The sequence below is a fragment of the Hippocampus comes genome, unplaced genomic scaffold (genome assembly GCF_001891065.2).
Source record: "Hippocampus comes isolate QL1 unplaced genomic scaffold, H_comes_QL1_v1.1 scaffold244, whole genome shotgun sequence".
Lineage (NCBI taxonomy): Eukaryota > Metazoa > Chordata > Actinopteri > Syngnathiformes > Syngnathidae > Hippocampus > Hippocampus comes.
Window position 1 is genome coordinate 12,693 of NW_017805495.1, and position 12,661 is coordinate 25,353.

At 40.9% G+C, this 12,661-nt stretch overlaps 2 protein-coding genes across 3 annotated transcripts in view; one reads left to right on the forward strand and one right to left on the reverse strand.

The window, feature by feature from the left end:
- The window catches only part of LOC109519606 (zinc finger protein 516-like), a 14,429-nt gene extending 11,123 nt beyond the window's left edge, over positions 1-3,306 (reverse strand). For both annotated transcript variants that reach the window (XM_019876252.1, XM_019876250.1), the window contains exon 1: positions 2,988-3,306. The gene's annotated coding sequence lies outside the window, so the exon portion shown is untranslated. The remainder of the gene's footprint in view (positions 1-2,987) is intronic.
- A 2,402-nt stretch (positions 3,307-5,708) lies between these two features.
- LOC109519610 (relaxin-3 receptor 1-like) lies at positions 5,709-7,923 on the forward strand. Its single transcript, XM_019876256.1, has one exon. It carries the CDS (start codon positions 6,417-6,419, stop codon positions 7,620-7,622), a length of 1,206 nt encoding a protein of 401 aa, XP_019731815.1. The 5' UTR covers positions 5,709-6,416; the 3' UTR covers positions 7,623-7,923.
- Positions 7,924-12,661: the final 4,738 nt, after the last annotated feature.

Genomic DNA, 12,661 nt, shown 5'->3' on the forward strand with positions numbered 1-12,661 from the left:
CGCGCTCCCGTCATCTCGACAGCTTCATGGAAGGTCTCAGCTGTTTCAGATCAGGCTTTTGCGAGTCTTAGCCTTACAACAATATCAAACAGGTCTTTTCTTTGACGTGACATAACCAACAACCAAGAGCTCAAACAAAACCAGAAACAGAAAACGTAATCACGAGAAGGAGACACACTGGCGAAAATGTGGCTGAACATTTACACTGTTTCGGGGGTATCTACATCGACATCAAACCTGACGTACACACGTTTCTAATCCTAGCATAGCTTTGTGATGTAAAGGTCACTCTGTACAATGGCTAAATACGGCAAGCTCCTCTTCTAAAAGATGCCAACATGTGTAAAAATGTCCTTTTTGCAAGCTCTGATCAAGGTGATGATCGTGGCGAGGTAAGGCAATATGCGCTCAGCCATTTTGCCCTGCGGCAAAGCAGGAGAATGACAGCTGGCAGCAGGGGTGTGGATTAGGTTTCCCCGTCGGGGCTACTGCATCTTTTACACCGCCCCGCTGCTCGGGAGTAGAATGGTGCTATAGTAACCCGATTCCCTTGCGCGCTCATGCAATCTCGTCTCAGCCCTCGATGGGGTTAAACAGAAGAAAGGATGGGCAAAACGTCTTACTCATCGCCGTCACCTTCCATCTGGATATCCTGCACACCATCTCGAAACAAACCTTTCAACTCGACCGCAGGCAACAGAGTGAGAATAAAGTCAGTGTGGTCCTGCGTTTCACTCATTTAAACAGTCACTTTGAAAACCTTTTTCCCCCTCAAAAAAGCTATTCCAAACACTTGCCAGACTTCATCAAATCTTGTGTGTTTTTGTCAGAATCACAACCTTGCTTTACGAAAAGCTCCACATACAAAAAATGTAACACTGGTGAGCCATTTTTAGACAGGGTCCGCGGGGGGTGGGGGGTGGGGCAAACTGGTACCTGCATACACCTGGATGGATGGATGGATGAATATACTTTATCAATCTGATGAGAGAATTAAGTCAAGATAAAACCAGTTAACCAATGCGTCAGCCACTGTAGACGTGCTAAGGATGGCCTTGCCCCGTCTCATCTTTCTGTCTGCTCAGTCTGTACCCATCCCCCAACCCCTGTCCCCTGTCCAGCCCCCTGACCCAATCTCTATGATTAAATCATTTTTCTTTAGCCCAAATTTGGTCCCCCTCCCTGACCCCCCCCCCACACACACACACACACACACAAACACACCCTACTCCCACCATCCCAAGCCTCCCCGCTCTCCTTCTCTCTCTCTCGTCTGGTAGATGGCGCGCACCCTCCTCTATTGATCGTCATGCTGAGGAGATTACCCTAATAGCTGGGATTACCTCCCCACATGTTGGGTTGGCCACATACGGCAGGGTGGGGCGGGGAGAGGAGCACAGCGGATGGAAAAAGGAGGAAGCAAGTGGAATTTTGAGCTTGTTTCGCAGAATGAAAAAAAAAATTATTGGAATGCCGAAATAAAGGTTATAGAACACATCTGTAATTAGCTTACTACATAGGTTGATGGGCATTGAAGGCTCAACTGCTACGCCAATTTGTATTCCATTGCAAACCAAAACAGCAGCACGAAACAATTAACCGATGAATGAAAAGTGGGGCAATTTACACATTAAAGATGATTCAACGCAATACAGAGATGGTGTCTTTTGTGATGATTCGCATTCCAACAGACTTTGTAGTCAATTGACTTGGCCGGCCATTTTATTTTGTGCAAAAACTAACAAGTTCAAACAAAGTCAAAGACAAGGGAGATTGAAAAATTTTGCATCCACTGTCTCAAGAAATTAATCAACGATCCCACAATGATCAAGGGAATATTTAGACTATTCCTAATCCCCAAAAGGATTGGAGATGTGTATCTATGCAGTCATAAATTTGTGTCCTTCGGTCGTTTTAAATGACATTTTTATTAGACTCCATTTCTTCGAGACATGATTAACCAAAAATGATGATTAATCAAAAATCCCATTTAAAACGATAGAATGATTTAAAAAAAGATTGACAGACATAGCGTGTAGCCGTAGAGGGACTGCATTTTGCCTCCATTGCTTCAAGATCAATCAACAATTCCAAATGGATTCCAAAATTTTGGGAGGGATAACTGGACATGATCGCTGCACCTGTTGTGAACCTTTTTGTCACCATGTGCTATGATGTAATGTACTTTATTATGTCAATACGCAACTAGATCACCACGTACTGTTTGTTGTATTTGTATTTGCTTTTATTTTGCTTTGTTTTCCTGTAGTCAGGTCGAATCTGCATTGCAAATGAGAACCTGTTCTCAATTGCCTTACCTGGTTCAATAAAGGCATTCACATAGCATTCATCAACAACCCCACAATGATCAAAGCTTTATGTCTATTCCTAGTCCCCAAAATGTCTTAACACATCTACAATTGAGCCAAACAAACTGATGACTTGACCACAGTTGTTTAACTATATTTTCTATGTAGCATCCACCGTATTTATTTATTTCTGTATTTGATTTTTTATTTGATTTTTTTTTTAATCATTTTGGCTGCTCCCCAGGCCCAATAGTGCTACATTTCGATGGCCCTTCTGTCCTGTTCGCTAATCCCTATTTAAGACTGTGGAAACTACTAGCACGACGCATCATTGCTGGGTTTCCCCCAAAGCAAGATGCATTTCAGCACATTTGACTTTCAAGAGGGGCTTTCATGAAGATGTCTGAAAGAGATGCAAGAGCGATAGAAGGGGGGGGGGGTGTTGAAACAAGAAATGCCCGTTAATCCGCCGCTGATCCGCCACAATGGTAGCCTTGTTTGCGCCAACTTTGTTGATAAAATGAACATGGACGGGACGAGGTGAAAGCGAGAAAACAGTGGAAGTCAGGAGGAGAGGGTGAGGAGGGGGATAGCCGGCGGAGCTAGTTGTCCCGGGACAAGGAAAAAAAAGTGACAAGTAGCGAACTCCGAATTAGAGTCGTACTCAAGTATTCTTACCTCGCTCGGAGGGCAGAAGGCGGAGGAATCCCATCACTACTCGGTTCACAATGGCGACATACTTGCTGCTCTCGCAACTTTGTCGCCGCAGCCGTCGAAATCACGGCCCGGGTGGGTGCACCTGTGCCCGCCACGTTCCCTCGAAGCCAGCGGTGGTGGTGGTGGTGCGGGTGTTGGGTGCCGTCTCGTTCCTGGAGGCGAGTGACGCGAGAGATAACGTTAATAACGTTAATAACAGGAGCGGTTGAGCATCTCCGCCTGGTGGCCGCGTACGTACGTGGGCGCGTGCGCGCATCCACGCACGCGCCAAGCACCCAGCAAGTAGACGGCGCCGATGGTCCTGAAGGTGAAGTGAGGCGATCAAACTCGCGCCTTAATTTATATTCAACTTGTTTTAGACGAAGATCAATAAAGGAGAAACAGTGCAAATATATATATATATATATATATATATATATCCCATATATGTATTCCACAGCACCAGACACTTTAAAGATCTCAAGGACTTCTGTACAATTTCTGTACAAATTCTTAATATTATCAAAACTGAGTCTCTTTTTAATCCGGAAAATGGGAATAATGGTGACAAGGTGAATAGAAAATGGCACCTGGATGACAAATTTAACTCTACGAGATGATCATTAAATCCAGCAGATGGCGCCAGGATGAAAATTAATTCATTTACAAACGTACAATTATCTTAATAGAGGTTTACATGACAGAAGGTAAAAAAGTTAAAATGAAAAAAGCAATGCAATAATTTGAACCAATGGGTCATAGTTTTACTTTATTTTCATGTCAATTTTTGTAATAAACTTGCATCAATCTTAAAACACACACATTGTCATGATGGCCTGCTTTGTTTAGAAGTGATTTCATCCATTTTAGAATTAGCCTGTAATGTACATGACATGGGAAAAGTGAACCCATGTGAATCAACGTTTTGGGGACTGAACTGTAGCATCTGACAGGCGGTTTGCAGGGTGCACTTTATGGAAAGGGATTTGTTGTTTTGTTTTTTTGACAAGGTGCCATTGATCAATGTGGCCAACACCAGCGTCTTCTTCCGCCCGTTGCCACCTAATTTCATTTGGTCAGTCATCGCTGATGTTGTTTCCACTATCAACGACTGGTAACGATGACTCATTGCAACCACCCCGGCTAACCCTGTTGTATAAATAGAGAATAACTGATTGCCCCGTACTAATATAGAGATTTCATTTTATTTTTGAAACCCTAAAATTATAATACAATTAAAGTGCAATATTTACGCAGCAAATATGAAACCCATAGTTTGGAAAACCCTAATGGAAGTGATCTGTTATCAATTAATCCAAATACAAGAAATGATCCCAGTCCCAACTTTGAGTGCATCCTTGAGTGGATTTTAAAAGTTTGGGGACAAGGATGCTTGAAACATATTAATAATCATAATCTAGACTCATAATCTAACTATGTTCCATTTTTTTCCCCAACATGTTTTATATTAAATCTACAAAAACGTTGACTGTAAACATCCAGATGTGTGAATCAAGTCAAATTCAGCAAATGAAGTTAAAACATTCACTTTCAGCCTATCTTACCTTGAACAATACATACCATTGAATAAAAACTATTTCATACAAATAAAGTCAAAGAATTATGAAAATGAATTACCATTCATGTTGAGCCAATTTTGCATAAAATACTCCAAAAAAGATTGACTTAGACTTTAAATCTGCTATTCCTCATTTACACACACAAAAAAAAAGGGGGGGGGGGGGATTTCCCAAAATTGCCTGCATCATAGTCATATTTTACAGGTGCATCACAATGAATTAGAATAGAGGGAATAAAAGTGTAACTGATTTCAGAAGTTCAAATCAAAAGTGAAACTCACATACAGTCCCATATATCCATTGAAAACGGAAAAATACTTTTCAGAAGGCAAATTCCAAGTGAATGCCTATGTTTAAAACAAACCAAAAAAATGGGATTGTTATTCTCAACAAAATTCCCAACATTTCGTGAGATGCACCTGATTCGACAATTGCTACTCCATCATAGTGAGTGCAGTGGTCGTACCAGGTCATTTCCAGTGAGGAAGAGGATGGGGTGGAGCGTCAACGCTGCGATAATCGCATTGTTGTGGTCCACCGCCTCGGAGATAAGTTCCACATTGTGCGCTGCAGCAGAATACTTGTGTGGGGGGGAAGGAGGAAAACACACACAATCTGGATCATTTAGTAAGTTGTTTTTTTCTTTCAATAGATTAGTCATAATTACTGGTCAAATGTATCCTATTTTTTCCCTCTATACAAGATGAAAGAAATATACTGTAAATTTGGTAACAAAGAGAAAATGCCATATTAATGTCATGTCATGACTGGATGATGGTACTCATTTATGAATATTCCTTTGTGCGTTCTACATACTTGGCCAATAAAGATGATTCTGATTCTGATAGTTGTATTTTGGTGAGTATGATGAAAAAAAAACAAACAAATTGAAATTTAGTTCCTGTTGATGGCAATGAGAAAGATATGATGCTAACCACAGAACAGGAAATGGAACTAGGGACACAAAAAAATGGTATGGCAATAATTTCGGCAATATAGATGGCAGCCACACGTCGGTCAAAGGCTGAGTGGTTTCCTCGATGTTTTTGTTTTAGTTGTTCAGTCTTCACAATTGAGTTTGATGACTGTTTTTATTTTGGTCTTTGATTTTAAACTTGCAATACCTTGTTATCCCTAATCGGACTTTTCTCCGAGGCCGGTCTTGGACAATATTTTTGCAAATCATTTGTCTTTCAGAAATCATGGCTAAACTTTTCAGAGGAAAATAATATAGTGAATATAATATACAATATTGCTATTTACCTCCTCGGAGATTGTTTTGGAATCAATGCTCTTTTACTGGCCCCAATATTCACCGATTTGCTGGTTTTGGGCTCAGGTCAAAGCCCTGTGCAACGTACAAGTTTTACCTTGTGCAGTCTTGTGGTTTCCTGGTGCTAAGGGACTTTGGTGAAGTGAAGGGAGACGCTTCATTTAGTCATTATTTTACCAGAATCTTGTGGCCACTGAACGTGATTATAAATGATACGGGGAGCATGGATTTTCGCTATCCACGGCAGGGCTTGGTCCCTTTCAAATGCAGAAGATAAAATGCTATTAAACATGACAACAATGTGACCATTTCGAAATGTCCCGGAGTTGTCAATTAACTCATGTGATGAGAGAAATTGTCTTCTTTGGAGATTAAATCAGATTAGCAAACTCTGCGGCTGACACTTGGGTGTAATTTGTTTATCTGACAAGGCTAATCTACTTATTTGCTCATGAAAGCGCAGTGCCTATTACGCAATAATGATTTCCTCTTTCCTTCCATGCAGCGACTGACGACTGTCATCCTGCAGGAGGCCGCCCAGCATCTGTTATCCGGAACATGTCCAACAGCGACCACAAGAGAATGGAGTTTTTCCGAAACTTCCTGAATGGCTGCGGCGCGGACATGTCGTGCAACTCTTCGCACTTTCTAATGCATAACGACACGGGAGGGCTTGAGCTGGCTGGGGACGGGTCGCCGTGGTTGCGGATCCTAACCTCGGTGGTCTACTTCGCGGTGGCCACAGCCGGCGTGGTGGGAAACCTGCTCGTGTTATTCCTGCTCTACTCCACGCGCACCATCACCACGGGCACCATCAACTTTTTTGTCTTCAACCTGGCTGTGGCGCACCTCCTGTTCTCCCTGGCGCTGCCCTTTTGGGCAATGGACATCGCGCTGGACTACAGCTGGCCCTTTGGCGTGGTTATGTGCAAAGCCGTGTCGCTGCTCACGGGGCTCAACGTGTTCGCCAGCTGCTTCTTCCTCACCGCCATGAGCTTGACACGCTACTGCTACGTGGCCACTGCACTCAAGCCCAGGGCTTCCCCTTGCGGCGAATACTGCACCTCCCCAGCGGTGACGGCCCTCATCTGGGCAGCGGCCCTGGTGGCGGCGATGCCCCGGGCCGTGTTCGCCGACATGCGTCACGTGGGAAGCGGCAACGACACGGCGTGCCTTCTCCGGTTCCCGGACGGCACCGCCTGGTTGGGGATAAACCAGCTCCTGCGTGTGGTTTTGGGGTTCCTTCTGCCGTACGCCACCATCATCTTGTCGTACCTGCTCCTGCTACGCTTTCTCTGTCGCCACAAGCTGAAGGGCGGCAACTCCCGACGGAAGGCTGATATCTCCAAGTCGGTGGCGGTAGTGGTGCTGTCCTTCTGCGCCTGCTGGTTTCCATACAACATCCTCACGCTGTGGAGCGTCCTGATCCAACTGGACATAGTCGACATCAGCCCCTCCTTCTATGGGGCGCAGACCTACTTCTTCCCCCTGGCTAACTGTCTGGCCTTCACCAGTAGCTGCTTCAACCCGGTCATCTACTGCCTGGTCCGCAAGGAGTATCGAGTGGCCCTGCACAACGTCTTTTTCAAGTTGAGCCTGGCCATCATGTCCAAGATGCCTTACGCCGTCAACACAGACGAGGGCTCGGAACAAGCGGGCCAGATGGCCATTCCCCTGAGCAACATGCCCAGCCAGACAAGCCAATCGGACTCGAGGCGATACGCACACTTGTCAACACTCCCGACGGTGGTCTCAACTTTGTAGAGACAGTTAGCACTGCGGTTAACACGTTGGCGTCAGAGATTCTTGGTTTGAAGACACAAAATGGGGGAAACCAGTATATGAAATGGCTGGCGGCTAGCACAGGAAGCTAATGTAGATGTTCAAAATACAATTTCCCTATTGTAATCAATTATACTGGGACTCAGATATCAAAAAGCCACACGGTTGACCCCACTGCATTTCAGAGGTTCAAATCAAATCTTCCTGGATTGGCTCCAGCTGATTCATGACCCAAACAAGGACAAGTGGATCCAGAACAAACAAACAAACTTGAACTTTTCATCACAAGTGACAAGCAGCAAGCAAGATAGTGAAAGAAGCTAAGGCAGTGTCCACATCTTCGCTCAGTGTTCCCTCTTGTCAAACAGGACTCACATGCACTGGTCACGGTCATTCCAAATTAGAATGCTTTGTTTACAAAAATCGGCTCAGGCCGACGGCCCTAGCACACAACAGGAAGCCAAAATTGGCATCTCTCCCCGTCCCTTTCTCCAGTGTGTGTGGGGCGGCATGGCCTTATGCCCCAAACTTTGATCAAAACAACGTAATGAGCAAGACCGGTGTAGACCAGTGATTCTTGATTAACAACTCTGCGGATGGATGGAATGAGCAATTGTGACTACGAAAAGGTCAAAATTGCTATCACTTTGGTATTGGTATTGGTAAGTACACCAATATAGTGGAATACAATTAATTGCCAAATGAACATTGCGAGGGAGACTGGAGATTCCTTCAAGGGAAAGTTTGGTGGCTCTTCTCACGTCCTCCTTCCAAGAAAAAAAGAGTCACAAAAAGCCAGCAACAGTTCATGTTGATGCTTTGATTAAATGGCTGATATCAGGGGTATAATAATGACTGTATTTAATTGTATAATATGTACATAGATGCACAATCTAACGAGATCCAACGACAACTTCTGCACATTTGCACAATAAGTGTGTTCAAATGTCCATTCTCGGCCTCTTTGTTTTTTGTTCCTATTAATATTAAAAATATCAGTAGGAGTGTACAGTAATAATGTCGTAAACCAGGGTTTCGAAACCGTAGGAAAATATATCATGACATACATACAGTAATACAGCATTTTACTCCAAGCACCGCAAAAAGTATCTGCAATCCATTTTGACCTTCGAACCACTATTTGGTCAATCCTCCATTAAACTGTAAAAATGTACAAACTGCTGCAACTGTGCACCCCCCCCCCCCCCCCCCGCAGTGTGTGTGTGTGTGTGTGTGTGTGTGTGTGTGTGTGTGTGTGTATATATATTATAAATCACTTCTCAATAGAAATTATTTTATGTTCGCACTTGTAATGATCTGGAAAAGGACGAACGAAATGCTGTTTTGCAGTGACGAACTAAACATACATCAAATACTGTAGTTAGTGAGACACAACGCATTTTATACTCCTAAATACCACATGGTGGTGCTGTTGTTCCTTTACCTTTGCACTTCTAATCCCGCTGTATCTACACACTGTACAGTACTGATATTGAGCTCAATGGATATGAATAAACATCAATCATGAAAATGAAATAAAGGAAAAGTACTCACCCCTTGTCAACAGCTGACGAACTATACAGGAGGAGTTTACCGTTGGTGGCTGTGAAAGTGTAAAGAGAAGTAGGAAACTACTGTACAACGAAAGCAAAAGAAAAGAAAATGACTCCACGGAGACACAAATTCATAATTCATAGGATATGTTTTAAGTCACACCTTAACATTTGCAACTACGATAAGAAGTCAACTCATACAATAGTATACAGTATGTACAAGAGAGGATAAAAGTAAATTGAAGAAAAACTACTCACCGTTTGATACCGACAAAAGCGGGAAGAGCATGTTGCCAAGCAGATCTTTACATCTTTGAATGCATTACTTTATTTAATTCACGGGGAGGGGGGGTAATAATAAATCACCTTGAAAAATGAATACATTCCTTTAGTTTTCCAACATAAATTATTTCAACCCACGTACACCAATTACCGGTATCATAATTACAAGTGCAATCATACCTACAATAGTTACTTTTATGAACCAAAAAAAAAAAGTTCCTCCATCGAACATTCACCATACAACATTGGGGGAGGATATGGCTTTTATCAATGGAGCATGGCTTGTTTCAAAGCAAATGTCAAGTCAATGAACACGATTCATCCAGGAGTTCCCCCCCCCAAAAAAAATATTTAGATCATCTGTGGCACAGTAAGTCAATTGTGCAGAATAAATAGCTGCCAAGAAATAAATAATCTATTTAATACGTCCTTTTTTTTTTTTTAGATACTTAAATATGTTATCATTCAAAATATACAGTACAAGATATTTCCTGTCACTGATGAGGTGAATGGCCCAAAAGGCTCATAAATATATTATGTCGTATACTACAATTTGTTATGTTTCATATCATATGCAAAATATTACAACGCAAAGTGCTAATTGAATCATTCGTATAAGATTATACCTTTCCATATACACTTTGTTGTTTGTTGCTTTTTGACAGCCGAGAGAAATTTAATCAATCTCTTGTGTTCTGACCAAGACACACTTATGATATTCACGGTAATGGCACTTAACAAGAATAACCCCCCAAAAAATTCAAACATAAGTGAGAAAATAATGATTCGCTTGTCTTGTCCGTTTGACACATCATAATGCATTGGTAAGTACACCAATATACTGGAATACATTTAAAATCATAACTTGTACCAATGTACTAATCTGTGGAGCACTGAAATGTGAGACAATTTAAAAAAAAAAATTATCCTGTGTTCTAACGCGATGTTAGAGCAGCGTGTTTAAATTTAAAAAGAAGCTGGGTTAGCTGTTTACTTATTTGGTAACGAAATATAACAATAGAAATCTTTTAAAAACTTTTAAAAATCTTTTTTTTTGTATATATGTATTGGGGTCATAAATGGGGATTTCATTGTTTTTTATATTTTTTACGTTTCGGTCAGTCCACTTCCTGTTTGGCTGCTGTCAAAATGACAATTAAAAAAAAAAAAAGTTTTAAATTTTAATTGGTATTACTTTTATACATTACATTTGCCAAAACACAAGCGAGAGGCATCGTACCAAGACTGACTTGTGAATGGCAGCAGTGCCCTAAAAAATGAAAAACAAAAAGAAGAAGAAATAAAAATACGGCAACCATTAAATATTACAAATAAAAGCAAGATTTGAAAAACATCAGTCAAAGTAAAATGCAAAAGAGTAAAGACAATAAACACTTAAATAAAAGTAAGATCTTGAAAAGCTCATGAAAGTACACTAAAATGTTAACAGTAAAATGTCACAAAACAATAAAAGTATTTAAATGATTCAAATCGAGTTAAAGCAGGATTGTAAAAAATAAATTGTCTTAAGATCCTATCCTATACTTTTCAATGAGCTTTTTTTTCTCCCCCCACAGGAGAACCCAAAGATCAAAACCAAAGTGCAGGCCAAATAACAAAATAAATGGATACATAATTCAAAAGAAAATTGTAATCCATTATTGTACCTTGACTCAAGCCCGGTGACATCATCACACTCTCTCTAGACCGAAGAATTCATCATAATTATCATAATAATGTACAGTAGATAATTTCTTTACAACAAGTCCATGCCTGACGGCCTTCGATTATTAGTATACACGTAAAATTCGATAATCCACTCGTCAGTTTAGGAGCCAAACCTAGATCGAACTATGTAATGCAAAAAAAAGTGAATCATTGAGTGCATTTTGAACACTAACGTTACATGTGTCTGGTAACAAACATAAAAACCTTTGTATTGTTGCTAATCATCTTGAACGAAAACGTGTTTCTTTTTAAAGGCAAGAGCTTAAAAGAGCAATTCATGAACTCGGTAATAGAAATGACTCAGTGGTACAACACAGTATTAATTCATCACCCGACTACAAATGTTACACGTATTCTTCAGTTTGCGCTGTTGCTGTATTTCCCGTTACCCTGCATCCATTTAGTTGTTTCCACCGGCCACACGTTTCCGGTGTATAATGCCAAAAAATCAGGAAATGAGAGAAAGTGTCTTTTAGAAAATGTACATCATCATCACCATCATCTTAATAATAGGTAGCTGACTCATCCTCGCGTTTTAAAAAGCTCATGCACATCGATGCCTCACAAACAGATGAGTCAGTCAACTCACGAGTTGCTATATACCTGGAAAAAGTTTTATACAACACTTTACAAACCCAAGTTATACAAGAAAGTATAAATAATGCTAGTTTACAGCAGGGTGGGCAAACTTTAGTGATTCAAGAGCCACCTTTTTTTCTTTTTTTAATGGAGGTAATTTGTAAATGATGTAAAACAACTCAAAATGTGTGTGTAAAACATTATTTTCACGATAACTAGTTATTTCATCATTTATATATACGTATATACACACATGAACCACCACCATGAGTATAATTTAAAAAATTATTTTGGGGGGAGGAAAATGGCTAATTTACTACAAGAAAAAAAATTACAATCCTACAAGTCCTTAATTTTGGGGTTTATTTTAAAAATCTAAGGTCCATTAAATTAGCCATTTTTAAAAAAACAGTGAATTTATTTTTATGTTTCGTTACATATATCATGTAAATGCGTTGGCAAATGTATATATTCATGTTTCGTTACATATATCATGTAAATGCGTTGGCAATGTTACCATACTATTAGTAGACATTTCTTCAAGCCCGCTTAGAAATGTACCGTGATTCTGCAAGCGGTGGCCGCTTATGATGTAGATGGTGGAAGGCAACCACAGGATTTTTTTTCCCTAAACGAAAGCCTTACCGTAATTAGAGTATCCTTAAGAATGCCACTTGACATTTCAATCCACCGTTTATCCGTCTTAAAAAGGCCACCAGCACAATCAACAACATTAAGTGGCCTTTCGAGGGATCTTAAACTAAAACGTGCATGTCACCTGTATTGGGGAGAGGACTTTATTCGTGCATTTCATGTAATATTGTTAAACATTGTCAGCAGTCTACTGCAGTTCAAGTTAAGTTGACAGTGGGATGTACA